The sequence below is a fragment of the Fusarium sambucinum genome, chromosome II (genome assembly GCF_050947815.1).
Source record: "Fusarium sambucinum isolate potato_lamoka chromosome II, whole genome shotgun sequence".
Lineage (NCBI taxonomy): Eukaryota > Fungi > Ascomycota > Sordariomycetes > Hypocreales > Nectriaceae > Fusarium > Fusarium sambucinum.
Window position 1 is genome coordinate 7,658,642 of NC_139293.1, and position 26,519 is coordinate 7,685,160.

Genomic DNA, 26,519 nt, shown 5'->3' on the forward strand with positions numbered 1-26,519 from the left:
GTGACCCGACAATAAAGGATGGACAGACCTTAGTACATACAACTGCACAATACAAGACGTATCAAGACAAAAGATAACGATTCGTATCAATGCACCTCCAAGGACCTCAAACGGCCTATAGAGGGGGGCTCAAGCTCGGATCAACACCAACAGGGGTTTGCCTCGAATCGCTCTGGGGCAGCCCCAGTATGTACGAGTAAGAGTAAGCGCCTCAAATCTGCTTGCTCTTCCATTTCAGGGTCTCGGTCCCCGCAAAGGTTCTCTTCAAGACCTTTGTATGCTCATTACTACCTCTGTATCACGCAATCCAATGGGAAGAGCATGTGCAATCCATCATCAATATGTATTCCATGTTCCTCGAGCAACTGTAACTGAACCATGAATGAATTGAACTATAGATTTAGGCAGCTCCTCTTCTGGTTGGCTCATGATGACTGTCACAACTCAATGCCAGTCATCGAGTCGGGTGTTGACTCATGACATTCCCCTCTCCTCACAGGCTCACATTCACCGCAGACAACCCAAAAGAGTACAGAGAGATAAGCCCACCGGTTTTGGAGATAAGCTGCCTAGCCTCACTTCAATAGATAGACGTCTGCCTGACCACAATACAACTCAACTCGTTATCAAACCTATCGCACATCTCTGCCATGCCTCTGATATGCGTTTGCTATAGCCTTCTTTATCGAGTCTAGCCTTGTAGATCCGGAACGTTTTGCGTCTTTGATCAAACACCCCCGCAAATGCATCGTGTGCAAGGATGGGAGTTTACCTTTACGTTGTGGCATGTACACATTCAGCACCTTGAGAGCTACAAATGGCCAATGGGATATATCACCTTGATGGAGGTATAATGGCATATTTGTGCCACAAAGACATGATTGATTGAGCTCATTGGCCTACAACTTTAAGCAGCATGGCAACACAATCCGCACATCTCAAACTTCGCAATATTGTTTCGCCTTTATGCACCATACCATAATGCTTTGGGTTTCCTCTTGGAAATTCTTCTATTGAAAAGGGAGATGATCATATGTACGATATTCTTAGCTTTGTAACCAAGTGCCAATAAATACACTGAAGCAGACCCATCCTCCAGGCACCACTTGTCGTTCCTATCCTATACCATGTCTCGTTGAGTCCTATGCTCCTCAAGGTCAACACCACTGGTGCCATATCATGCAGCCTGAGTCTTATTGCCACGTCCTTTCCCTCCTCTGCCACGACTGCCTCCGACTCCACCTCCACCTCGTCCTCCGCTGGATCCCCGATTGCTAGTGCTTGAGCCAGTAGCCCCTCCGCCCCTGGCTCCGCTTGCGCTGCTTTGTCCGGGGTTCGCGACCGCTTCACCGGTGCTCTTAGCCTTGCCACCTCGTCCTCGTCGACCCCTTTTTGATGCCTTGTTGTCTTTTTCTCGAACTTCTTTCTGCTTCCGTCGAGTCTCCTCCTCTTGTGTTCTACGACTCTCCTGGTCCCACCATTCTTGGAACGCTTGCTCTTGCTGGATCTCTTGTAGTGACCGCTTCGCAACAGCTTCCTTGACAGCTTCTTGCTCGCGCTGCTGCTGACCAATAATATCGGCCATACTGAACCCGAGCGTTGCCTCCGCCTTGGGTGCTGGTGTAATGTACGACTTGGAGTGTGGTACCAGCGGCTTTCTAGGCTGATCTGTCGAGGGTCCAGCGACAATTGCGGGGGAGCTGTTGGTTCGACCCTGTCCCGGAAACCTCGTGTCGGGTGACGCAGTGCGTTTTGTCGCCGATTTTGGCTTTGTTTCTGAAGCGACAAGAGGTTTCGCGCTGGCAGATACCCCTTTGGGCATATTTGATTCATCAGACATGGCCTCCTTGAGAGACGTCTTGGGTCCAGAGCTTGCTGCTTTCCAAGGAGCTGGTCGGCTACCTTCTGGAACTGTTTCCCAGGGCACATGATTTGTCGACTCGTCCTTCGCTGCAGCTTCCGCCGCCGCCAGTGCCTGAAGCTGCCTCTTTCTTTCCTTTTGTGATATCTTAGTCTGTGGTTTGCTCGTGGCCGCATCTTGTATCCTCTGAGCTTCAAGCCCAGTAGTTAGTGCCGAGGTAGAGGTCGCCTCTGACATGATGTGTTTTAGATCTAACTTGGAAGTAGCCAACTTGGAAGAAGACCAAGGAACTCCAGGCTTGGAAGCTCGACCTCCTGGTGTCTTCAGGCTACTTAGCTCGGATGGCTGAGATTCAGGAGACAAAGAAAAGCCGAGGGGAGCTGGGCTATGCGCAGAGCTTGCATGCTCCTTGCCCTTCGATTTCCGCCATGTTTCAGGAAGATGAGGAATATCGTCTGTATCTAGAGGCGAACGAAGCTTGGAGGCTTCATTTGAAGGCGACTGAGGCTTGGCAGACAGAGAGCCATACTCATCTTCCATGTCAAAGATCATATCTGCCTGTGACTGCTTCGGCCGTAAACTAGGACTAAAAGGCTCATTGCGCCCACCTCTAGACTTGCGTCGAATTGTCTCGGGGGTCTGCAAGGGGCTTGCTTCATCCAAGCTTCCAATCCGCGTCTTGAATGACGATGATAACTTCTTTTCTTCATCCCTCTGAGTTGTTTTGTAGGCCATCTCTTTGACCCTGGTCTGGCGCTCCTCATCAATGTCAGCACCTAACTCGGGGTTGCTTTCGTGAAGCAAGAGCTCCGCCCTTCCGCTGCGCACAAACGGGAATCGCGCAAGTTGGTTGTCACGAACCACCTCATCAAGTTCGAGCAGTAAATCCTCGTCCAAATCATCGAGAAGATGGTTTTCGAGCATTGATTCTAGCTGGAGACAGATGTATTCGAGACCAGTATCCTTGAATTCCGTGATGGAACATGGACTGATCTCATTGAGCAAATTCGAAATATTTCTTGTTGTTACAAACTTGCCTATGAGCGCTTGACAAACTTGAGATAGCCTGTCGAGCATCAACTCGTTTGCAACGCCCATCACGTCAAGGACAAGCTCCGAGAGCTCGTCCACGTTAGACATTGAGACATTGTCGAAAAGCTCTTGCCCAACATCCGCATAGATGAAGGACATGACATAGTGGAATGTCATAGGGTCGACATGATTGAGATCAACCCTGATTCTTTCCGCAGTGTCCATACCATCACGGCGTCCAGCGAGCCACTGGCCTTGAGATCGTCCATTGAACATGCCCTCGAAAAAGGGGCACCGTTGACACAATAGCTGGCTGTGAACCATGACGTCTTCTCCATCCAACTCAATAATGATGTCGCCATCGTCGAAAAATGAAGAGTCAGAAATTGCTTGTTTGAAATCCTCATCAAGAGAGTCTTCGACACCACCTGTCTGCAAACGAACTGCTGCTTCCAATTTGGGCAAAGCAAGATGGGTGGCGATTTTCATCAATTCTGTCCGAACATGTCGGAACCGGGACGCAAGTGAAGGTGCCTCGCGCGTGTACTTCCATACAGGAACGAACCTGTCCTGATAGGCATGAACCACAACGTTGAGGACGGTGTAGATGTCAACTTCAAAAAGGGTCAACAAGGGCCTATCGTCAACAACCTCGATGCGGAACGAATCTGTGCTCAACGTTGACCCTCTGTCACGCAATTCCGAAAGCCCGTGCCGTAAAACCGAACTCCTTCCTGCAAGAACCCAGCTGTGAACTGGTATTTTTATATCAGGCAAGGACGATGAGCATATTGCCATATTCATGTCGTCGTACTGGAAGGAATTCATATCCAGCCAACGTTGCAAGTCTGCCTCAATATCGGCTGACCGGAGAATTTTGTAGGTAACAGGGTCACGTCTTTCTCTGTTTATAGCTGCTTCCCACACTTTTCGAGTCTTCTGGTGTTGCGAGGCCTCGAAGTCATTGAGGCAAAGTAAAGAACCGATGTCGTCGCGAAGCGACTTATCACCAATTACAATCTCCTGTGCCATGACCTTGCTGTCCTTTCTGATAGCTGCAAAGGCACCAAAAATGGAACTTCGAACAGCCACACAGTTGGTAATGTACGGCACTCGTTGGAACTTGACATCTTTGCGTTTTATACCGTTCGATCCAGAAAACCCAGTCAGCTTGCCTTTGGTGCGTTTGACTCGGTTCCACACAGCCCCTGACTCTGTACAGATGATGACTGAGCCATCTTCTCCGACTCCAACAGACGCAACGCCGTCCTTGCGGGAGTCCCAGATACATTGCGGCTGCGTTAGCGCATTTTTAATTTTGACGGGGTTAGTGGTAGAAGCAACAGATTGGCTTAAGTCCCCCTTCTCGTTGAGATGCAGTGTAAAAAGGTCTCCGCGAGCAGTTACCGCCGCTATTGTTTCACCACCCGCAGTAATAAAATCGATCTCCCTTCGACCTCCTGACTCGTAGCGTGTCATGGTGATGTTGTTTGCAAAGACATCGGGGAACGGGAATTTCACCAAATTATAACCATAGTGGCTAAAGACCCAGACAGTATGGTTGGACAGCAGACATATCGTAGCTTTGTCAATAGCGGATACCATCTCAATCGGGGCCGCCAAAAGTGAAGCAGCAACTTTCCGGGGGGTATGTTGGATGTCGAGAGATCTTGAATCAGCGTCCATCAGAGCGAGCTGTCCTACATTCCGGCCCCAAGTAAACAGAGATGCTCCTGTGTGGGCGACTGAATGGTTTGCAGAGGCAGCAACCCCTAGAACGATTTCCTTCTTGAGAGACCCAAAGACTTGGCGTGGGGTAAGGCTCATGGGCTCCTCATCTACCTTCAACGGGGCAGGTAGAGCATACCCAAGCTGCGAAGCAGAATTAAGGCCCCATGTCCAGAGTTCTCCATTGTCAACGACAGCCATTGTATGGTTCTGGCCCAGCGCCACTTGGTGAATTTTCTTATCCAAGAATGGGCCTTGAACAGGGACAAATTTGAACTGTGTGTTCTCGTCTCCTAATCCAAGTCGACCTCCACGACCAACACCGCAAATATACAGATTCGATACCGAATCGGTGGTCAAAATGGCGCTATGCAGTTTGGACATGCACACATCTTGAATGATAATAGGACGGTTCCTGACCAAAGTCGGTATCTCATCCAAATTAAGTGAAGATGGCGCCTCGACATCCTGGTCTTCCAAATGAGAATGATAGAATCGGTGCACAAGAAGGTCGGGTCTGGAGAGGTGAATCCGGTCAGGATACTGACGATCATCTTCATCTCCAACTCCAAGAGACCGATTCTTATTACTGCCAAAAACAAAAAGCTCATCGCCATCGATCGATTTTTTCAACCCATGCGAAGCTTTTACCATGCTAGGACAATAATTAGTCAAACCCAACAAAGAAAACCACTATTGCTGCTCACGTATGGAAGTCATCGCCCCCACTGTCAATGCTTTCAGCATCACTATCAGAGCTGTTTCCATCTTCCATGCTCTTCAACGACCTTGCGGCGATCGTCGAGTTGTAAACGTCAAAAGGACTATTGCCCTCATGGTCTTTGGTCTTAATTAAAAGACCTACTTTGTTCACAGCATTCAAATTATGGCTCGTCAAGTCGACTCGTTCCTGTTCCAACAGCAAGCGTGCGATTGAAATGTTTCCAGCATATAGAGATCGATGGAGGGCATTCCAACCACTCTCAGGATCTTGGACATAAAGGTCGATCGCGGGGTGCTCGATAAGGGCTCGGACAAATTCGTGGGCGCTTGGGTCGGTAGAGGAGGCGGCACGGAGAAGGACTGTAAGTCCAGCATGATCGCGGCTGTTGACTTCGGTTCGTCCAAGATGCGTGTTGTTATCCCTTGGTTTGCCCGGTGTCTGTGGATGGCCAGATGCACGCCGTTGCTTCGCTGCAGGCCGTGGAGAAGTCCCAGGAAGACCAGGGCTTCCTCCAAAAAAGCTACCTGATCCTCCTACCGCGGGACTCTTTGAAACGGACTGAGCATTGTAGCTGGTTGGGGCCAGCAGACGCCGAAATCGGTCGACATCATTTTCCCAGTAATATTTCCACAGTAAGTGACTCATGGGCAGGGGACAGGACAAGCAGACTCTCCCGGGCGCGAAAGGCACCTCGCTGTGACTCTCGATGGGTCACGGCTTGTTTAAAGGTGCAATTTGAAGCGCAGGAGAGCTTGAAGTAGTGACAAGCTCCAATAAATTTGGGATGTGATACTGTTGGCGCAAGATAAATTGCGACAATTGTCTTTGGTGTAAGTTGCCACCGAGTGTGGATTTGATGGGCGACGGGGTAAAGCAGAAAGGGGTACTGATCGGTTGTGCTTCGTTTCGGGTCGCGATTCTTCGATTAAAAAGTTGTTCGATAATGTGTAGCAGTTAGAGCCGTCTTTGATGAGCCGAAATGATGAGGAAGAATCGGATCTATCGGTTTAAAAGGGTAAAGATGCGATGTCATAAACGACCTACTTTAAGACTCTATTCGAGGTACGGATAGCGAGCCCTGGGGCCAATTGTGCGCGTCAGCAAGTGCCCGCCTTAGAACCTTCCATGAACGTGCCCCAAAAAACGTGCCGTGCCCCAATAGAGACAGGGCCTACCCCGCCATGCAACTGCATGCAATCAATGTCTTGAGATTGAGCCAATGATGGTTCTTCTCTTCAAGGTGTGCAGCTCAAACCTCTACAATAATCTGAGGCTTCACCACATGGCTTCGATAAATGCCTTTCATTTGTCGCTCATGGTTCTTGTCACCGGTATTGTGCGTGTCTGGCAGAACAACCACTTGTCTCTTGCGGCTTACCCAAGACACTAGGAAGTATCAAAGATCGATGCTCCTTTGCTGCACACACCAAGTTTTGTGAGCCTTTTAGTTACTCAGGTACTTCAGTACCCCATCGCAAGTCAGAGAAACATGGCAACGACTTGATATATGCTGAGTCCTCTTGGGTAAGAAAGATATTCAAAGCCATGTATCGAGTAAATCGTGCTTCTCTCTCGGGGATGTACGGACTAACGCATCGGGTTACATGCATCATCTCCGGATACCCGTGGCCATGATGCGGCATGGTTTATCAGCTGTTTCGAATTGGGCCTCCTACCATATCCATCGGAGGGAAAAGCCAGCACAGATAATACTCGGGAAAATTATGTCTTTTGATGTCTGTTACTGGGTTTGCGGGAACCGAGGGCTGAAATGAATAGCATCGGGTGTTTTTGAAAGATGCGCAATTCCCCTCCGTCCTTTCAGATCTCTGAAAAAAACCAGTCGAACTACGGCTCTACGGATGGTCTTGGCTTATAACAGCAGGTACTCTGTATACTGGCGATTCGACCTAGACTATAGCTGGTATGGTACTGTCAGGGTTATCTCATCTTGTCCATCACCGGTCAAAGTGCCCGATCCGCTCGGTCGACGGGATGGAGACCGGTGCACGGTGATCGGAATCGTGGGGTAAAGGAATCAAGGATGTTTATGCTCAGCTACCTACTACGAACGATGCACAACTCTCTTCAGGAAGCTGTGTGTCGAATTGTGATATTCTATCAGTATTCTTGACAGCGGTAAGATGGTTCGAGATCTTAAAAGAGAGACGCTCTCGAGCCGGTAAACTATTCTAAATGGTAAGTTTCCGCGGTTATTCTACACCAAGAACAGCTTAATGGAACAATTCGAGAACGTCTGGTCAACTGTGTCTCCGAATTCCTTCCTTTATGAGACGTTGGAATGCAGTAGTTGCGGTGTTCTGATCTATTGTTATGCCCTTTTTAATGTCATGTTTTGGCAGTAATGAGTCCTCTGAGAGTATCGTTGAACCTCTGAAAATAGCCCGGAGAGCTATGCTCTTGGCTTCTAAAGGTCCCAGCTACGTGGAGCCGCATGTGCATCATTTGCGGACTCTTATATTTTAACAGAGCCTATCAGGCATGAGTAACCCGTAGTCAGGGACAGGGGACCCCTCGACGCCGCTGCTCAGGTACAGCAGCTTGAAGGCTAATTCTGGCTGGATAAGAGCTTTGCCTAGTGGCAGACATTGGGCATCCGGGCAGTCTTTATCCTGGCGAATGTCTGGCCTATGTACCACAAACAGTAATGAGGTTGATAGTTGTACAAGAGTATACAAGCTTAAAGCGTTCTTTGTCTTTTCTAGAATTTGTGATAATGACGAGTAGGTGCAGCCAAGACATTATAGATCACACCTAAACTTGTGCGTCGGAGAAGAATCGGAGACTTTCAAGCAAATATCCATGGATCGGATACCTGCCGTCTTACCAAAACGAGGATCACAGAACAAGGGCAGGACAGAACGGAACGGGACAGGACAAGAAAGGACCCCTCCCCCAGGTCTTGACTGTCCATCATCTCCACAGTCAATTGATCCATTCGGCATCGTTCTAATTAACGCCGTTGACAGTCCTGTCGTTCATCTCCACTATTCAAAACTTACGGAATCTTATCATCCAAGCCCAAACCCGATAAGACGAAAGACGCACCACCAAAAACAAATCCCTCCACTCTCCGGTCCGGCCTTCGCTCGGAGCTCGCCATCTTCCCTTCCGTTAGCTAATCTCAACTCGACTTGTTCTTCTGTCAACTCGCGACAACTCCCCACTCAACCTCGTCTTCTTGTTCATTCTTCCTGTCTTTGCTCCTCTTCATCCGGTCGCCAGTACAGTCGCCGCAATGTCTGCTGATCAGCCCCTCCCCTTCATGTACCAGTTCGCCGCAGGTACGAATATCTCCCCGTTCGCCCGTTCAACCTTAAAACGTTTCCCACAGAGTCAATGGCTAATTCGAGGTGAATAGGCGCCATTGCTGGTGTCTCGGAGGTATGCTCATCTAAGTTTTATCCCGTTGAGAGCCGTTGCTAATTTTGTGCTGGCTGTAGATTCTGGTGATGTAAGACCACTTCTGTCGCGTGCTCAAGATAGTTTAGCTAACAAGACCTCAGGTACCCTCTTGACGTTGTCAAGACCCGAGTGTATGACCAACCTCGCGTGCGCTTTTCGAAATACTATACAATCGCTAACTAAACAATTAGCCAACTGCAGACTGGTTCCGGTGCCACCGCTGAGTACAATGGCATGCTTGACTGCTTCCGCAAGATCATCAAGCAGGAGGGGTACGCTTTGCGCTCACCACTTGGATATTGCGCTCGCAGCTAACAAAATGCGCCAGTTTCTCCCGACTCTACCGTGGTATCTCCGCCCCCATCCTCATGGAGGCTCCCAAGCGAGCTACCAAGTTCGCTGCCAACGATGAATGGGGCAAGGTCTACCGAAAGATGTTTGGCATGGAAAAGATGAACCAGCCTCTTTCAGTCCTCACCGGTGCCACTGCTGGTGCCACCGAGTCTTTCGTTGTTGTTCCCTTTGAGCTCGTCAAGATTCGCCTGCAAGACAAGGCCTCTGCTGGAAAGTACAACGGCATGGTCGACTGTGTCGTAAAGACCGTCAAGAACGAGGGCCCTCTCACTCTTTACCAGGGTCTCGAGAGTACTCTATGGCGCCATATCCTCTGGAACGCTGGTTACTTCGGTTGCATTTTCCAGGTCCGACAAATGCTTCCCAAGGCTGAGACCAAGAAGGCTCAGATCACCAACGATCTCATTTCTGGTGCCGTTGGTGGTACTTTCGGAACCATGCTCAACACTCCTCTGGATGTCGTCAAGAGCCGAATCCAAAACACCCCCAAGGTCCCTGGCCTGGTCCCCAAGTACAACTGGGCTTTCCCCGCCGTCGGAACTGTGCTCAAGGAGGAGGGTTTCAGTGCTCTGTACAAGGGTTTCTTACCCAAGGTAAGTCATCGTACCGGAAAGAGGGTGCGAAGTACTAATATCTCCTCAGGTTCTCCGTCTTGGTCCCGGAGGTGGTATCCTCTTGGTCGTGTTCACAACTGTTATGGATACCTTCCGCAGCTGGCACTACCCTGTTACCAGTGCCCTTAAGAACTAGATTATAAAATGAGAATAAGGTCAAACGAGCATAGAAAGATACCAAACCACATTTAGGCGGTCTCTGGAGATAATCAAATTCTGGAACAGCATGCTAGAGTCTAATTCTTACCTACGCATCCTGTCAATTCAGATCAGATGATGTAGAGGAGCAAGAACAAGGCGTTTTGCTTCGATGTTAGCTACAGCATTGAACAGAGCTTGAGTCGAGTCATGATGTATATCTATAGTTCCCACAGCATACTTGTTGCTCTTATATAAGGTGAATTTGAATAAAAATAAAGCCAATAGTTACTGCCTGGCCAGAATCAGGATTCTCATATACCATCGCAAGTGCATCTTTTTTATAGATTGTTAAACATAGAACTCGCATGGGGTGCTTTAATGTATATCATGTTTGATAGGATGTCCCTTTATCGTCCGCTCCGTGTCGTAGTAGCCTGACTTTCATCTCCTCGCAGCTACCGACTTACACGGAACTTCACAGGTTGGATTCCTCGTAGCTCCACCTCTATCATCTATATCGCAACGCCAATTCCGGACTTCTCTATACTTAAGCCCCCTCTTCTCCTCTTCCTCTCTTCTAGCTTAGATATCCTCTCATTCTCCCCTAACTTAGCCCTCCTTTTATTCTCTCCTAGCCTGAACTTTCTCCTAAATCTCTCCTGTCTTTCACGATCTCTTCTAACATCTTATGGCCTCTTCTACAGTGATTCATCATCCGTTCCAGATTGTCTATATAAAGCCCCCTTTCTTCCGTCTTCTTTCATCTCTCTTCTTCTTTCTTCCTTCATCATCATCTACAACAACCATCATCATGGCGGACGAAGGCCCTGATGAGGTAGACTTCATCGATCTCAACCCTAATGATGAGAATCATTTAGAGTTAGATCCTGAGGATGCGATACATGTCCCATTGATTGAGGACAACGACGCCGATAACGACACCGACAACGACACCAACACCGACAATGACACCGACAACGACACCGACAACGACACCGACACCGACAACGAGTCCGCCTTGTCCGGCGTTGGCGATGAAGACGTTTTGGAGGACGCCATCGACACTGATGATCCGTTCAATGACGATGATGAAACGCAAGAAGACAGATGGCGATTCCGAAATAAGGATCCTGATGCGGAGCTTATGGTGGCTCTGGCAGAAGACGGCATTCCCATGAACGACTGGAATGCGCTGTCACAGTTCTACCTCGAGTATCGACAACGCTTCCTCGAAAAGAGAGCAGATCTGCTAGACTGCAGAGAATTGAACAGAGGCAGGGTAAGACTCCTCAATCGACAGGTCGCGGCTTTGGAGGAAGCAGTCGAAGAATTCTACGTAGTGTATACTCTGAATGCCGAGGAGAACCACAGACTTGCCCAAGAGAACGATGCTCTTCGAGAGTTCCTCACAGAGGACGAACTGGCCGATTTCCCAGAGCCCGAACCACAGCTTGACTTGTTAGCATCATTGCCTCGACTCGTCTGGAATAGGCTGCCAGAGGACACCCAGGTGTACCTTATCCAGGGGCCAAGCCATGTGCTACCAGCTGCGAGCCGCCGGAAGACTGAGAGAGTATGCACTCATATCCATTCCAACATCTCATGATATCAGATTACTGACAGATCGTAGGAATGGCCAACCGCAGCCGAGGACTTCCTCGCAAATAGTCCTGAAAACGTCTACGGAACCTGGGGGGATATCTACAAGCTCTCGTGTCAGGAAGAGAACATGTCGTGGGCTTTCGGAGAAAACAGACCGCCAAAAACACATCCATACCTGAAGCTGATTCCTCCGACGGAGGGTCAGGAGGAGAGTGGAAACTCTGATGCTTTCGACTTCTGTACTCCTCCCCCTACACCACGGGATTGCGAGCCCTCAGATGATGAAGAAGATGAAGAGACTCGGCTGTTTCGCTTCCAAAGTCTTCCTAAAAAGCTCCAGCTCAAGATCTTTCGTCATGTTCTCGTTTTCGACGACGTTGTTCACGCTGTGTCTCGACTCGATCCTTACTACGAGCCAGAATCATTGCATCGAAACTGCAATGGCGAGACGACACTCCTTCATCGGTTTCACATTGGAAGGGAGCCTGTCTCTCTGACATTCGGTACTATTCATCCCCAGAGACTTCTTGCTCCTCTCCTGGTATGCAAAGCCTGGAATGCGATCGGTTCCCATCTATTCTATGGGATGAACACCTTTGCTTTCTCTTCCGTTGGCGAATAGGGTCGCTTTACGAGAAACATTAAGTGTAAACTCCAAATTGTGCAGCACGTCGAGCTTCTTTGGATGGGCGCCCAAAGACTGACATATGAGGTTGACAGTAAGGGCAAGTATACGTCTCGCAGAACCCATGACTTGGCTTACCTCACTGCGGCCTGTCGTCTGAAGACAATGGCGGTTCACATACCAGAGTCTTCGAAGGAATACATGCGGCGCAAGCATGAGCCCCGGGACATGATCGAGCACATGGAAAAACTCACACGAAAGCAGCCAAACTATCGGCTCTTCCGCGCATTGCGTATCGCCCAGGGGCTAGACTACGTCTATTGCCTTCGTGGTATGAAAGAAGTCACCTTCTGGGACTACGATAAATGGCTCAAAGAGGGGGAGACCAGGGTACCAGTCCGTGATTGGACTTTTGTTCAGGATATCAACAATTGTGTGCGTCGAGAGAAATCGCACCACGATGATCACTTCTCTCAAATCCGCTACTTGGCACCCGTAATGGAAGGGTGTCGTCCCAGTGCCACGCTCGCTGCGAGACTTGAGGCATTCGTCAATCGGCCTACGGGGCTCCTCACTCCACCGCCTGACTTGTATCCACTACTCCAGAGTTCTGTGGATGATCCCATCATTGTCCATGGTTCTGATGATGAAGATGATGAAGACGATGAAGATACTGAGCTTGGCAGTGAGGATGACAGTGAAACTGAGAACGGCAGTGAGGATTCAGATGATGAGAGCAATCCTGACGACAGCTCTGATGATGATGATGATGGTGGTGGTGGAGGAGACGATGCTGTTGCTGCTGACAATATCGAGACCATTGATATCAGCGACGACGAAGCTGATGACGAGGATGAGGATCATGGCGAAGCTAGAGATGGCACGATGGAAGTCACTAACGCAGCAGAAGCCGACAGAATGGCGATGCCGCCACCAGCAGCTCCTATGCGTGAGGATTCGCCTGGACACGGAACAGAATCGTCATTGTTCGTACACAGCGCCACTCCTGAGTCTCCGCGTCCATTTTTTGTCCAGAAGCTGGAAACACCATCATCACCAGGAACCTCATCTCACTCCGGAGGCACTCCAGCAAGAGCGAATCGTGAGGAGAGTTGCTTGTTTGTAGGCTCTCCTCTTCCGCCTCCAGGGAACCGAGAGTCACCGATCGACATGACTCAAGATGTTGACATGCCTGAAGATCAGAACAAACGGTCATTTGACTCTTGCAGCAAGGATGATGATGACGATGATTGTCGTTGCATGGGAAGCTCCCCCAAGAGGATGAAAACTGAAGATGGTGAGGGTAGCAGTGGTATTGAAGGCGGTGGTAGCAGGAATGATGCCAATGCGGGCTCTGGGCCTTTCATCATAGATGATGAGGATTGATGTGCTATTTTCGAGCGAAAGGTGAAGATTTCGGGTAGATTTGCAGGCGAAATGATCAGGACCGGGAATGGGAGATTTGGCGACGATTTTGCTATGGAGCTACTTTGAGGTTCGGATGGAGATAATTTTGGGAGGTCCTGGAGATGGAATGCGTGATAGACCCCGATTAGTAGGTTAACAAATCGCCTACCGAGGTTAGATACACCGGTATCTACAGTACACGATAATAATAAATCCCCCAATTGCCCCAATCGTCGTCTCATGGCAAGATTCAAGTGATCAATATTCAATGAGTAGCATATAGGGTAAGACAAGTACTCAGTGTAAGTCCAAACAGGATATGACCGTAATTAACACGGCTAGTGGGTAACAGAAAAGTCAAGGTCTAAGCTTCAAAAGACAAAAATAAGTAATCTAAGTGGCAGAGTCTAAAAAGTATAAACTGTCCTACTAATTTCGTCTTTTATGCTCCTAATGGCCAATTTTTCTGATACCCTGAGGGACGGTTAGGGGTCTCGGGAGCGTGACGTAGGTCTTTCCTAATAAGGACAGCGGGTGTAAATGACACCCTTACGCCTGTGTAAGTTAAATATCAGCCACAGTTGACGAAGCTACCAAAATGGACGTTCAAGAGCTCCCAATAGAGTGCAGACAAGAATCAAATTTGAGCCGACATGAAGCAAAGCATCTAAGCCATCATGCAAGAAAGAAAGTAACCATCAATCTAAACACGCATACATACGCAAGATCCAAGACCCCCGCAAATCTTGGCATAGCTCTCTCTTAGCTGGCAAGTGAAAATGGATACGTAATCAGCTTGCAGTGCCACAACCCGTCTCTCTAGTTGCCTTAGGCCTTGTTTCTAGGCCTGTGCGAGCAAGCCCGGTAGGTGTGAGTTCCCAATCCCCAATCCCCAATCCCAATCCGCATGAGAGCGCCAATTCATCATCCTGCACTCACCCATCCTTTTTCCCTCGCTGAGAGTCGCGTCAAGAGCGCCTTTATTCCTCTAATCGCTGCTCCAACACGCCCGAACCTAACTTCTTTTTATACTTGGATCCGCCTCTCTAATAGCACCTTGGTGCTTAGCCGCTTTCCTCCTGTCTCTTATAAACTCGTGTCCGGTCGGTCTCCCCGACCTCTTGAAATCGAGACCTAATCGATCACCCCACGAATTGTATTCTCCAACCTCCTCCACAAACGATCTCCCTACAGATCGCCAATTCCAAATCAAACGGCAACTGAAAATTGTCTTGTTTGATCGCGATCTCACGCAAACATTACTGAGAGCGGCACTGGTTATACCGTCATCACTGGAGCTCGCTCGTTCTATTTCCCCAACGCCCCTCCCGGTACTAGTTCCGTTGACTCCGTCTCACGGGCGCGCATCTCAAGTTCGAGTCGCATAAACTGTCGCTCGAAAAGCTCAAACTTTTCCATCGTTGCCTCAAGCCCCGCCGAATCACCCAGGGAAACGCCGATCGATTGGTGCTCACGAAGCATACCTACCTCACCTATTAAACTACCTGTTCGAGATCCCACAGTACAAATCACAAATCGCCCATCATGTCCAAGGTAATGCGAAGTGTCAAAAATGTGACCAAGGGTTATTCCAGCGCCCAGGTCAAGGTCCGAGAAGGTTAGAAACTACCGCGCAATCCGTGTCCCTGGATCACCATCGCTGACCATGTACACGCAGCTACTAGCAATGATCCATGGGGTCCGACGGGTACCCAGATGAGTGAGATTGCTCAAATGACATACAACACGTACGTAGACGACCTGCGCACCGCTGGGTTACCAATCATGATGTGAAGTACTGACTTGGCATGACGCGATCAGATCAACCGAGTTTTACGAGATCATGGACATGATCGATAAGCGCCTGAATGATAAAGGCAAGAACTGGCGTCACGTCTTGAAGGCACTCAAGGTTTTGGATTATTGTCTCCACGAAGGCTCAGAACTTGTCGTCACATGGGCTCGCCAGAGCATCTATATCATCAAGACTCTCCGCGAATTCCAGTATGTTGATGAGGAAGGTCGTGACGTAGGACAGAATGGTAAGTAACGGCTTTGTGTCGCATTATGCGGTTTCTAACATATCTATAGTCCGAGTTGCCGCCAAGGAGTTAACCTCCCTTATTCTTGACGAAGAAAGATTGCGAGCCGAGCGAAGCGACCGAAGATCCTGGAAGTCGCGCGTTACTGGCCTCGAAGAGTTCGCCCCTCAGCATGCCGAACCTGTGCACCAGGCAAACCGACGACAGCAGCCAAGAAGACAAATGAATGAAGAGGAAGATGCTGAATATCGCCTGGCTCTTGAAGCAAGCAAGTACCAGGAGGAGGAAGACAGAAAGAAGCGCGAGAGCCGACCCGAGGACGATGACGATCTTGCGAAAGCAATCAAGCTTAGTGAGGAAGAAGAGGAACGAAGGCGCAAAGAGCTAGAGAACAGTAATGCTGCTTCCCTCTTCGACGATGATCCCACGCCTTCGCAGCAGACCAGTCAGCCACAGTACACTGGTTTCAATCAGGGTTATCAGCAAGGCAACCCCGTTGACTTCTTTGCCAATCCTATTGAACAGAACCAGCCTCAGCCTACTGGCTACATGAACAACGCCTACACTGGTTTCCAGCAGCCTCAGCCTACTGGTTTCCAGCCAAACTACAACCCAGGCTTTGGTGGCCAACAGACTGGCATGGGTTTCGACCCATTTGGCCAGCAGCAGCAGCAGCAGCCTCAACAACAGCAAGGCTTCCAGCCTCAACCAACTGGTTACAATCCATACCTGCAACAACAGCAGCAGCAGCAGCCTCAACAGCAATCCTTCTCCTCACCAGCGTCTCCCGAGCCTACTCTCCAGCCTGGTAGCAACAACCCTTGGGCTACCAGCAACAACCAGCAGCAATCGATGCAGCCAACCCCTACTGGCTCCAACAACCCCTTCGCCCAGTTTGGCCGTCCCCAATCCGCTCGACCAAACCCCATGTCATCCTTGGGAGCGCTACCCGAACAGAAGAGCCTCAACTCGTTCGGCAACCAGTCTCAACCTCAACCCCAGCTACAGCTACAGCAGCAAAACAGCTTCCCTATGCAATCGCAGAACAGCTTCCCTCAGTCGCAACCCTCATTCAACGCTCCTCAAAAGGAGATGAGCGAGCACGAGACTCGACTCAACACTTTGCTTGCCAGTGGCGATGGTATGGATACCTTTGGTAACACAGGCAACCTACGTATTCCTGCTCAGCATACGGCTCCTGGCACATTTATCAACAGTGCTGGCTCAGGTGCTGCTCGCATTAACGCCGAGGCCACCGGAAACAACCCTTTCCTACGACAACAGTTCACAGGCATGCCCACAGTTAACTATGGTGCTCAGATGCCAGCCGCTACCGGACCTGCAGGCATGAATGGCCAGACTAATAACCCCTTTGCCCATCAACAGGCACCGCAGCAACAACAGCAAAACAATGACTTGATCCAATTCTAATCTACGTTGTAAATTGTCAACTTAACCCTGTTAGTGGGTGGTTAGGCAGATTCACTGGTTGCTGAGGAACCATCTGCTTGATTCCTTTCAACTTTTCTTTGTTGTGTTCATCTTCACCTTCCGGTTTGAACCCGATTCCCATTTTTTGTGCAGGCGAAGGATGGTATTCCCCTGTTCTCGGTGTTGTTTTGTTCTATGGAAGCCTGGCATGTGGGAGGTCTAGTTGTGATGGGAATGGGAAAGCTTTTGTGGATTTTGGGGATTTAGAGAGCGCCCCTGAAGCATTCAGAAAAAACAATTCTTAGATCTTATTGAAATCTACTCCTGACTCCGTCGTATCCTTATTGCGCCGTTTCCTTTTTCCTGTTTGAATGTCTCCAATGTGCCTTGACGGAGAAAACCTTGCTCTGAATTAACCCGGCACGACCATGTGGCTTGACTTGGCTAGCCTAGTCGTTCATACATACATGCGGCTCAATTATGGGGTTTGCAAAGATGGTTGTGACTTGTGAGACAGTGTCGTCAGTACCACTTCGCGACTACGACTTTGTCAGCGCCAGCCTACGATTGAGCAACAGGCTCAACAAGCGATCATTGACGCCTGTTACGCCTTGCGATGACCGCGCAAACCCCGACACCGGATGCCAAAAGCGGCATTGTTTCTTCTACCGCCATCGGCCGACATGCTTTGGTATCTGTTCCATCCCTGAGCTTGCTATGATTGGAATTAACCAGCCTCCTCCATCATTTGGATGAATTCTTCCAAGTTGACGCCGCCTTTGCCTTCGTGATCCAGATGCTCGATCATGCTCTGAATTTCCTCATCTGTCATCGTCCTCTCTTCCTTAATATCAGAAGCCAGACGTCTCATGTCTTCGAATGAAATCACACCATCGCCATCGTAATCAAACATGTTGAATACCTTTGTCGCTTCTTGTCTAGGATCCCGACTGGCTAGTAGTTTTGCAGCACATAACCGGAACTGATCCAAGTAAACGTAGAGGCGGTTGACAGGGCAGGTATGCGGGTCTTGCCATTCGGGAGGTACTGAGCCGTAGGATTGCAATTCTCTGAAATAGTCGGGCTTGGACATATCGAAGCCTAGAGCTGCTAACGAGTGTCGGAATTCGTAACTGTTGAGCCATCCCTTCTTTTTCATATCCATCAAGTCAAACTGGTAGGAGGGATTATTAGTGGGCGTCGTTCTCGATGCGAGTCGGGTTCAGCTTACAACTTCGTCAATATGTTCGCGATCCTCTTCAGGAATCGTGCTATACTCCTCGTTCGCCGAAACCTGAGGAGCAACAGGCTGTCTTGATTGTGGAGGAATTCCAGAGCCACCTAGAGAGCGTCCTTGAAAGGCAGTACGTGGCGTTGCATGAGAATTCATGGTGGTGATGATTGCTGAATGTGGCTGGTAGGATTCGGAAAAAAAGCAGTAGCAGAGTTATCGGTATAGGATATAATCGCGCTGCGATGGAAAAAGTAATGCGACAATTCGAGGCTAGTTATGATCGCGAAGCTCAAAAATAGAAAAAAGCACTATACGGGATGTCGGGAAGACGTTAGAAGAGAAAGGCGCAAGGGTTGGCTTGGTGTTGTTGCTTGTAGTCAATTCGCTGAGATCTGGGAGCTTGGGTTGCGACGCGACTACAGACGCAGACGCGGTGTACGACTACCCAACTTAAAAAAATGGCACTAACACATTTCGAGGCAGATGTTTACCCATGGTCAAAGTATTGGAAAATAGGATTGTTCCCCTATATCTGATTACAAAAATGATAAATGTATGCGATTGAAGAACTCGTTCGTCGGGATCAAGTACTTCGGTTCAAGTCTCGACTGAAGAACTCTTTTTGATGGACAAACAATCTGATCATCCGTTGCTGTGACTTAAGTTTGTTTTCGAAGGTGGGGACGAAAAGGAGTACTGAAGAAACTACCTGTCATTAGGTATCTTCCTGCCATTGAATCTTCCAAGGACTTTCACAGCTAGTATCAAGCAATTCAATATCGGATTGAAAATCATAATTAGTAATTGAAATATTATAAAGAGCAAGTGATGAAGAAATATGTCACCTGAAGACCATCTTTTTTGTAACTCTTGACAGTCAGGTGCGTTCATGGCCAATAGGCCAATTAGATCGCGCGACTGGTTAAGGATGAGTCTGCCTTGGTACCTTTATGACTGGTAGATGCAAGGCAAATCATAGGCAGCAGTGACTCAGTCAGCAAGTAGTGTAGTCTTTGAATGTGATTGGTCTAAACTCTTCACCATCCCAACTAAGACCAATCAGAGGTGGAAAGTTATTGTCTGAGGCAGCAACAAGCTACAGCCAACCTGCCTGAAGAGCAAAGGTTCGCCCCGAAAAAAAAGCTGGCTAGATGGCAGGAGCGACAGACTGACCTCACCACCAACTTCATCGCCACGAGCTTTTGAGAGTATAAGGGTGCAACCTCTCCTGGTCCTAGCACTTTCATTATCTCTCCCATACGCTCATCTCTTTCATTTACTTAATATTCAATTTCTTCTTCTTGTGCGACCTTTCCCAACTTTTTGCGGCCACTGCCGCTGTACAGTGCTGATTGCAGCTACATTCCCCTTGGCCCTATCATCTGCAGTGTGCTGCGACCCAGCTCGCGTTTTCACCTCACAGCTCGAGACAAAGCTTTGCGCCATCTGTCGCGAGGGAAAGTTTTTGCTTTCATCTAATTTTCGATAACGATTATTTCTGTTGTCATCGCGATAAGTGTCGATTCGTCCATCGATTTTCGCGACGAGACCTCTTCTCCTAGCGTCAAAACGCAAACGCGCGACGACTGCTTCGCTCGCATACGAACAAGCTTACATCGATCCCGAACCGCGCCAGCTGCGTGACAACAATCATGTCCTTCGGCGGCGGTTTCGGAGGCTTCGGCCAACAAAACAATAACAATAACGCCCAACCCTCAGGATTTGGAGGTTTTGGTGCGACCAACAACAACACTTCTACAGGTAAGCAACCTTTTTCAAACCATCGGGATGGTCGATGGCAGCGGTGCTGATTGGAATGCTCGAAAGGCTTTGGAGCTACCAACACTGGTGGTGGATTTGGCCAACCGAATACCACTCCTGCTTCTGGTGGCCTTTTTGGAGCCGGCAATAACAACACCACAGCAGGTGGCTTCGGCTCAACGACCGGTACGCAAATTCTGCCAACACGCACCGCTGTCATTCACGACCGAGAGGAAACGATGGGCGAGATGTCAAATCAATATGGATGTACTAACATAACAATCACTAGGAGGTTTCGGCGCAACCAACACTGCCGGCGGTTTCGGAGCGAAGCCAGCCTTTGGGTCTACCACTGGCACAGCAGGCGGCGGTCTCTTTGGGTCCGCTGCCACAAACACCACCGCTACCACTGGCGCAGGATTTGGGGGTTTCGGAAACACTGCGAATAACACCACAACGTCGGCGTTCGGCAGCAACACAGGAGGCGGCATGTTCGGAGGCAACACTGCCAACAAGACTGGCTTTGGCGCCGCGGCCACCACGGGTGGTTCGCTCTTTGGAGGTAGTAACACCGCGGCCGGTACCTCGAGTGGATTTGGTTCTGGCTTCGGTACTGCCAATACCAACACCATTGGCGGCGCCGCAGGCGACCCTCCCGGTACTGCTGTTACCGCTTTCCAGGCCCACAACGAGAAGGAAGCAAATAGTACTTCCACCAACTCATACCAAAACATCCTGTTCCAGGACCCTTACCAGAAGTTTTCTGCCGAGGAACTCAGGCTCACTGATTACGTTCAAGGGAGACGGCATGGTAATGCTACTGGCGGTGGTGCGTTTGGAGTGAGCTCTGGTTTTGGCGGAGGGTTTGGCGCTAACACGAACACCACTGCGACTTCAGGTTTCGGAGCGAACACAACGAACAACACTGGCGGCGGACTCTTTGGATCAAACACAACCAACAATACCGCAGCCCCGAGCACTGGCTTTGGTTCTACTGGCTTTGGTGCCGCTGCCAACAACAACACCGCCACCGGTGGAGGAATGTTTGGCAATACCGCGAATAAGCCCGCCGGAGGTCTATTTGGAAGTAACACTGCACAGACGAATACGACCGGCGGTGGCCTCTTTGGAGGAGGAGGAAACCCTGCCACAACAGGTGGTTTCGGTGCCACGAACACGACTGGAACTGGCTTTGGTCAGACGAACACCAACACCACGGGAGGCGGTCTCTTTGGCAACACCCAGAACAAGCCTGCTGGTACCGGCTTCAGCTTTGGCAACACAAATACGAACAATGCTACGGGTGGGTTTGGAGCGACTGGTACAACGAACAGCGCATTTGGAGCCAACAACACGGCCCAGAGCACAGGCGGTGGCCTCTTTGGCGGCAACAACAACAGCCAAGCTGCTAGCACTGGTGGTGGTCTCTTCGGCCAGAACAATAACCAGGCTCAGCAAACTACTGGCTCCGGTCTCTTCGGTGGCCAAAACAACCAGACTCAGCAGCAATCTGGCGGTTTGTTCGGCAATAAACCTGCCGCTCCCGCTGGGGGTGGAGGTATGTTCGGAGGAGGCGCTGCGACCCAGACGAACGCTGGCGGTGGCCTTTTCGGAAACGCACAGCAACAACCAAACACAACTGGCTTTGGCGCAGCTAATAACAATACTGCTTCAGGCGGTCTGTTTGGCAACAAGCCCGCTGCTCCTAGCGGGGGCATGTTTGGAGGAGGTGCTACCACCCAGGCGAACACTGGCGGCACTGGAATGTTTGGCGGACTGGGTTCGAATAACCAGGTCCAGCAGAACACCGGCGCCGGTCTCTTCGGCAACACCAACAACCAACAGCAGAAGCCTGGTGGTCTCTTCGGAAGCAGCACAGCTAACACCAGCGGCGGTCTTTTCGGGGGCCAGAATAACCAAAGCGCCGGTAACTCGTTGTTTGGTGGTAGCACGAACCAGCAGCAGCAGCAAAATGGCTCGTCAATTCTCGGCAACAGCCAGTCTGCCAATGCTCCCCAGGGTTTAACTGCCAACCTTAACGATGTTTCTGCATTCGGATCTCCTGGCTTATTCGCCGGCTTGGGAGGAAACGAGGTCCAGAATCCTGGGCCTCTCGCTACCCCCCTTAGCGGCGGCTCCAAGCCTAGGAGGAGTTCCATCCTGCCCATGTATAAGCTGGCTCCTGCGTCTGCCTCTCGATACGCTACTCCCCAAAAGCGAGGTTTCGGATTCTCTTACAGCGCTTATGGAACTCCATCAGGTAGTCCAGCTAGCAGCATTTCCAGTACACCTGGCAACCTCGGCCACAGTCTGCTAGGATCCAGCAGATCTGGAAACCTTAGCAAGAGCTTGTCAAGCAACAACTTGCGCCGCAGCTTCAACACCGAAGACAGTATCCTTGCCCCTGGAGCCTTTTCTAATGGATCTCAGCCCAGATGGTATGGCAGCACTGGCTCGAAGAAGCTCATTATCAACCGAGACATTAGAAGTGATCTCTTCTCTACCCCCCAAAAGGATAAAGCTATCGATAATGGAACCGGTTCTCGCAAGTTGTCTAAGCGTGTCAGCTTTGACACCACCAATGTCGATATGGATGACAGCACCCCTGTGCGCGGTGCTCTGCCTGCTGCTGCTGCTGTTGATAGTCCTGCTAACGATGAGACCCCTCGCCAGTCCCGCGCAACCAACGCTTCACCCGGCTCAAAGACCCCCGAGATGGAGGAAGTCAAGGGTAATGAGTTGGCTATCGTTCATGAGGAGGACATTACTGCGACCCCAGAGGCATCCTCTACCAGCGCTGCTGACAACACCCCCGGCCAGTATTGGATCTCACCTCCCATGGAGGATCTTGAGAAGTTGAACCGTATGCAGCGACAAAAGGTTGACCAATTCACTGTGGGACGCGATAATGTCGGCTATGTCTCTTTCAAGGTCCCTGTTGATATCAGCAACATTGATCTCGCAGACATTTGTGGGACTCTGATTGTTCTTGAGCCTCGTTCCGCCACCGTTTACCCCGTTTCCGCTAAGAAGCCACCGGTCGGAAAGGGCCTCAACGTACCTGCAAGAATTGCTCTTGAGCAGTCATGGCCTCGTGGTGGTCGTGATAAGAAGATTGCTAGCGACCCCAAACGATTTAACAAACACGTGGAGCGTCTCAAGCGAATCGAGAACACAACTTTTGAGAGCTACGACAAGGACACTGGCATCTGGGTTTTCTCAGTTGAACATTTCACTACCTATGGTCTCGATGACGACGACTCTGACGATGAGGATATGGCCGAGGGTGAGCCTGTTCCCACACAGGCTTTCAATGCCTCCATCGTCTCTGTCGACTCCGCCATGGGAAACGATACCTTCAGCTTCGGAAGTCCCCATGGCCTACCTGGCGGATTTGATGAGCAGCCACAAGCTTTGGAAACCCAGATGTCTGGTCAGCAGTCTTTTTTAGGGGTTAGCTCCGCGGATTCTGCACCCAACGATGTCAGGCTGTCCCTCGAGGAGTACGCCGATGACATGGGTGACGAATATGACGTGTCCGAGGATGAAGACATGGCGAGGTCTTCACTCGAACAGCATCTGGCCGCGGAGCTCGACGATAACTCGTCCGAGGGTGTCCCAGAAGCCGTCAAGGCCACCCCTGGAGGCATTCTCAGAGCTAGAATGCGAGCTGTAAAGGACTCTGCTGGTCCAATGCAGCTCGAAGTCGCAGATGGCGACGATTGGATGGAAATGTTGAGAAAGACTGTCAGCCCGGTCAAGCGAGATCGACAACGTTTGAGAGAGATGAATGAGTCCCCATCAAGAAAAACTGGCGTATTGATTGACCTTGACAAGAGTGGATCTGACACTATGCGGAAATCATCAATCTGGAGGAAGAGCACAGCAAAGCAAGACAGATTGGATAATCTTGCGGCAAGCACCATTGGTATGGATAAAGGTCGTGGGTTTGCGACTAGCATCGATCTCATGAACTCACTGTTTGAGAAACCCAAGCCAGCACCCCAGAACATGCAAGCCTCAATGTCTGGCAAAGGCTTTCCCAAGGTCGGTTCCCTAGTTGTATCCTGATTGACCCCGCATTATAATATACTGGAGGTTTATGTATCTATGATTTTATATTACATGAATTGAAGCTAAATTTGATTTTGAATAGTGGCCCTACGAGAGACAAGACAAGACGATGAGTTTGGACGGATACGAGAAAGCCTTCCACGACGCTGCCCGACCTACCTGGGGACCGGATGAGATGCTTGTTGTACCTCGACCCCTGGTCTCGGATGGTGGTCGACGATCCCTCACCCAACATGCAGATATAATTTCTTTCCAGCGCTCTACAGTCCAGACTGAGAACCAAGAGGTCCGCTTGGCCACCTTTGCAACCGAGGTTTGTGGTCCGAGGATGAGTGATTGATATAAACTGACTAGTCGTATAGCACTCTAAGCGATATCTCGGCAACCAGGATAAGCTTACTGACATTCGAATTGTTGATGATGTGCCTTTTGCGACACTCAACGCTGCTCATCTCCAGGATGTTTTCCATCACCAGGACATGAATGATCCTGCAAGCATGCAGGAGAAGCATGTGTGGGAGCTGGCCAGCATTCTCTTCGACCCCCTCGACACATTTACCCAATCTGAACATGTCGTTCGCAGAACCAAGCTCTCTCACTTCTGGTCCCATTTGGTGGACTCGGCTTCATCCACAACCATCGGCCTTGCGAGGTCGAGCGACGAAAAAGCTGTGGCTTGTTTGGCCGGCCATCGCATTATCGAAGCCTGCAAGCATCTTCTTGATGGAAAGAACTTTCGTCTCGCCACATTGGTTCCTCTCATTGGCACCAGTGACGCTGCCAAGAAGGACATGCGAGATCAGCTAAAGGCTTGGCATGACTCGAAAATGCTTTCGGAGTTTTCGGAATCGATCCGTACCATCTATGAGCTTCTGTCGGGCAATGCATGCGTCTGTGAAGGGATGAAGGGCGTGCCTGTCGAGGATCGTCTGGATTCTTTTGTCATCTCGAAGAAGTTCGGTCTTGACTGGAAGCAATCTTTTGGACTTCGCCTTTGGTACTCAATTGGCCAGAACGATGATCTGGCGGCCGCGGTGACTGGGTTCAAGAACGATGTTGACCAGGAGAGAGAATATCTGCCATTGCCTTGGTATATTGATCAAGGTGTCAAGCCTCTGTGGGATGATGTAGACGCTGATCGTCGACAAGATCTTCTCTGGGGTCTTTTGCAAATGTATGCCAGCGATGCCTCTGACCTTCAGGCTGTGTTGCGTCCAGAGAACTCACAGCTTTCTCCTCTTGACATGCGTTTGACATGGCAGCTTGGTCTCGCTCTCTCATCCAGCGGCAAGGTCTCTTTTGGCCAAGATGGTGCAGAGAAAGCTGATGCAGCTACCGTTGCGTTTGCTTCCCAACTCACGAGCGCTGGTGAATGGCTTGAGGCTGTATTCGTACTGCTTCATTTGAGCAAGCCACTTCCCCGCAAGATGGCTATCCAGGAACATCTCGCGCGACATGCTGGTCTTATTGGAGAAGAAAACTCGTCCGTGTTTAGCATTCTTACAGAGAAGTTCTTGATCCCTTCGTTGTGGATCTGGGAGGCCCTGGCTTTGTACATGCGCAGCGTGAAGAAGGATGCGTACTTGGAGGTTCAGTGTTTGCTGCGCGCTGCCTCCTTTGTGGAAGCTCATCGTGTTCTCGTCAAGGAGGTTGCGCCACTCGCCATAGTCGAGCGCGATTACGCAAACCTCTCCTCTCTTATCTCTCAATTTGAGGGCCGACAGGAACTCATCTCTGATTGGTCATTGGGAGGTGAGATCTACAGCTTCTTCCTTGTTCTGATTCAGCACCGCGCCCAGCATGAGATTACGCCACAGCCCATTCTAGAGAAACTCCTCGCTGGCCTGCACGCGATGGATGAGGAAGCAGGAGATGCTGGCGTTCTAAGATATGCTGCTGTGTCGGACATGGCTGATGAGACTGCAAAGGAGATTATCAAGGCTAGTAAGAAGAAACAGGTATGTTTAAGTCGACATGCTTTCGTCAGGACACATGACTAATTGGACGACTTTTAGGATAAGGAACTGAGGTCTAGAATACTCAACTTGCCTCTGACACAAGACCGTCTACTGGCTTACTCGGTCGATTTGAGCATGGAACGATACCGCGAAGTAATGTCCCACTAGGATAAGGGCACAGGTCGGAACTGTATAGGAATGACGCCGCATTGGAGTGGCTTTACGGCGATTTAGTAATATCATTTTTATTGGAGAATGCAGTCAAAAGAGTGCGTTTTGAAGTTGAGTCTGAGCAGGAGCATCAATGGTCTTAAAAGGCAGACCACATTGTAGAATAGTCTAAATAGTCATAAGGAGCATGAAGGAAAAGAATTTTGGGATGTCGGATTTCCTTGATGGTGATGTTTATAATGATGGTTAGTGAATCAATTACACAGAATAAAGAGTTAGCACTGCACTACTACTTCCTACTAATGCAAGCAATCAAACGAAACATAGAGAATAA

At 49.8% G+C, this 26,519-nt stretch overlaps 6 protein-coding genes across 6 annotated transcripts; 4 read left to right on the plus strand and 2 right to left on the minus strand.

Moving 5' to 3' along the window:
* Positions 1 to 1,177: 1,177 nt before the first annotated feature.
* On the minus strand, positions 1,178 to 5,990 carry FSST1_009444 (uncharacterized protein; the record flags this gene model as incomplete). Its single annotated transcript, XM_083226417.1, has 2 exons — positions 1,178 to 5,276; positions 5,329 to 5,990. 2 exons carry the CDS (start codon positions 5,988 to 5,990, stop codon positions 1,178 to 1,180), a joined length of 4,761 nt encoding a protein of 1,586 aa, XP_083085405.1.
* A 2,614-nt stretch (positions 5,991 to 8,604) lies between these two features.
* Positions 8,605 to 9,875, plus strand: FSST1_009445 (mitochondrial 2-oxodicarboxylate carrier; the record flags this gene model as incomplete). The annotated part of the gene is made up of 7 exons (XM_083226418.1): positions 8,605 to 8,650; positions 8,728 to 8,750; positions 8,810 to 8,820; positions 8,873 to 8,902; positions 8,963 to 9,043; positions 9,100 to 9,718; positions 9,768 to 9,875. 7 exons carry the CDS (start codon positions 8,605 to 8,607, stop codon positions 9,873 to 9,875), a joined length of 918 nt encoding a protein of 305 aa, XP_083085406.1.
* Positions 9,876 to 10,691: 816 nt separating this feature from the next.
* On the plus strand, positions 10,692 to 13,493 carry FSST1_009446 (uncharacterized protein; the record flags this gene model as incomplete). The annotated part of the gene is made up of 3 exons (XM_083226419.1): positions 10,692 to 11,453; positions 11,511 to 12,023; positions 12,150 to 13,493. The coding sequence occupies 3 exons, from the start codon at positions 10,692 to 10,694 to the stop codon at positions 13,491 to 13,493; spliced, it is 2,619 nt and encodes an 872-aa protein (XP_083085407.1).
* A 1,566-nt stretch (positions 13,494 to 15,059) lies between these two features.
* Positions 15,060 to 16,987, plus strand: FSST1_009447 (ENTH domain-containing protein; the record flags this gene model as incomplete). Its single annotated transcript, XM_083226420.1, has 4 exons — positions 15,060 to 15,132; positions 15,193 to 15,262; positions 15,336 to 15,556; positions 15,606 to 16,987. The coding sequence occupies 4 exons, from the start codon at positions 15,060 to 15,062 to the stop codon at positions 16,985 to 16,987; spliced, it is 1,746 nt and encodes a 581-aa protein (XP_083085408.1).
* Positions 16,988 to 17,714: 727 nt separating this feature from the next.
* Positions 17,715 to 18,377, minus strand: FSST1_009448 (uncharacterized protein; the record flags this gene model as incomplete). The annotated part of the gene is made up of 2 exons (XM_083226421.1): positions 17,715 to 18,161; positions 18,219 to 18,377. The coding sequence occupies 2 exons, from the start codon at positions 18,375 to 18,377 to the stop codon at positions 17,715 to 17,717; spliced, it is 606 nt and encodes a 201-aa protein (XP_083085409.1).
* Positions 18,378 to 19,873: 1,496 nt separating this feature from the next.
* On the plus strand, positions 19,874 to 26,182 carry FSST1_009449 (nuclear protein 96-domain-containing protein; the record flags this gene model as incomplete). Its single annotated transcript, XM_083226422.1, has 6 exons — positions 19,874 to 19,982; positions 20,049 to 20,168; positions 20,272 to 24,029; positions 24,139 to 24,369; positions 24,419 to 26,014; positions 26,072 to 26,182. 6 exons carry the CDS (start codon positions 19,874 to 19,876, stop codon positions 26,180 to 26,182), a joined length of 5,925 nt encoding a protein of 1,974 aa, XP_083085410.1.
* Between the last annotated feature and the right edge of the window lie 337 nt (positions 26,183 to 26,519).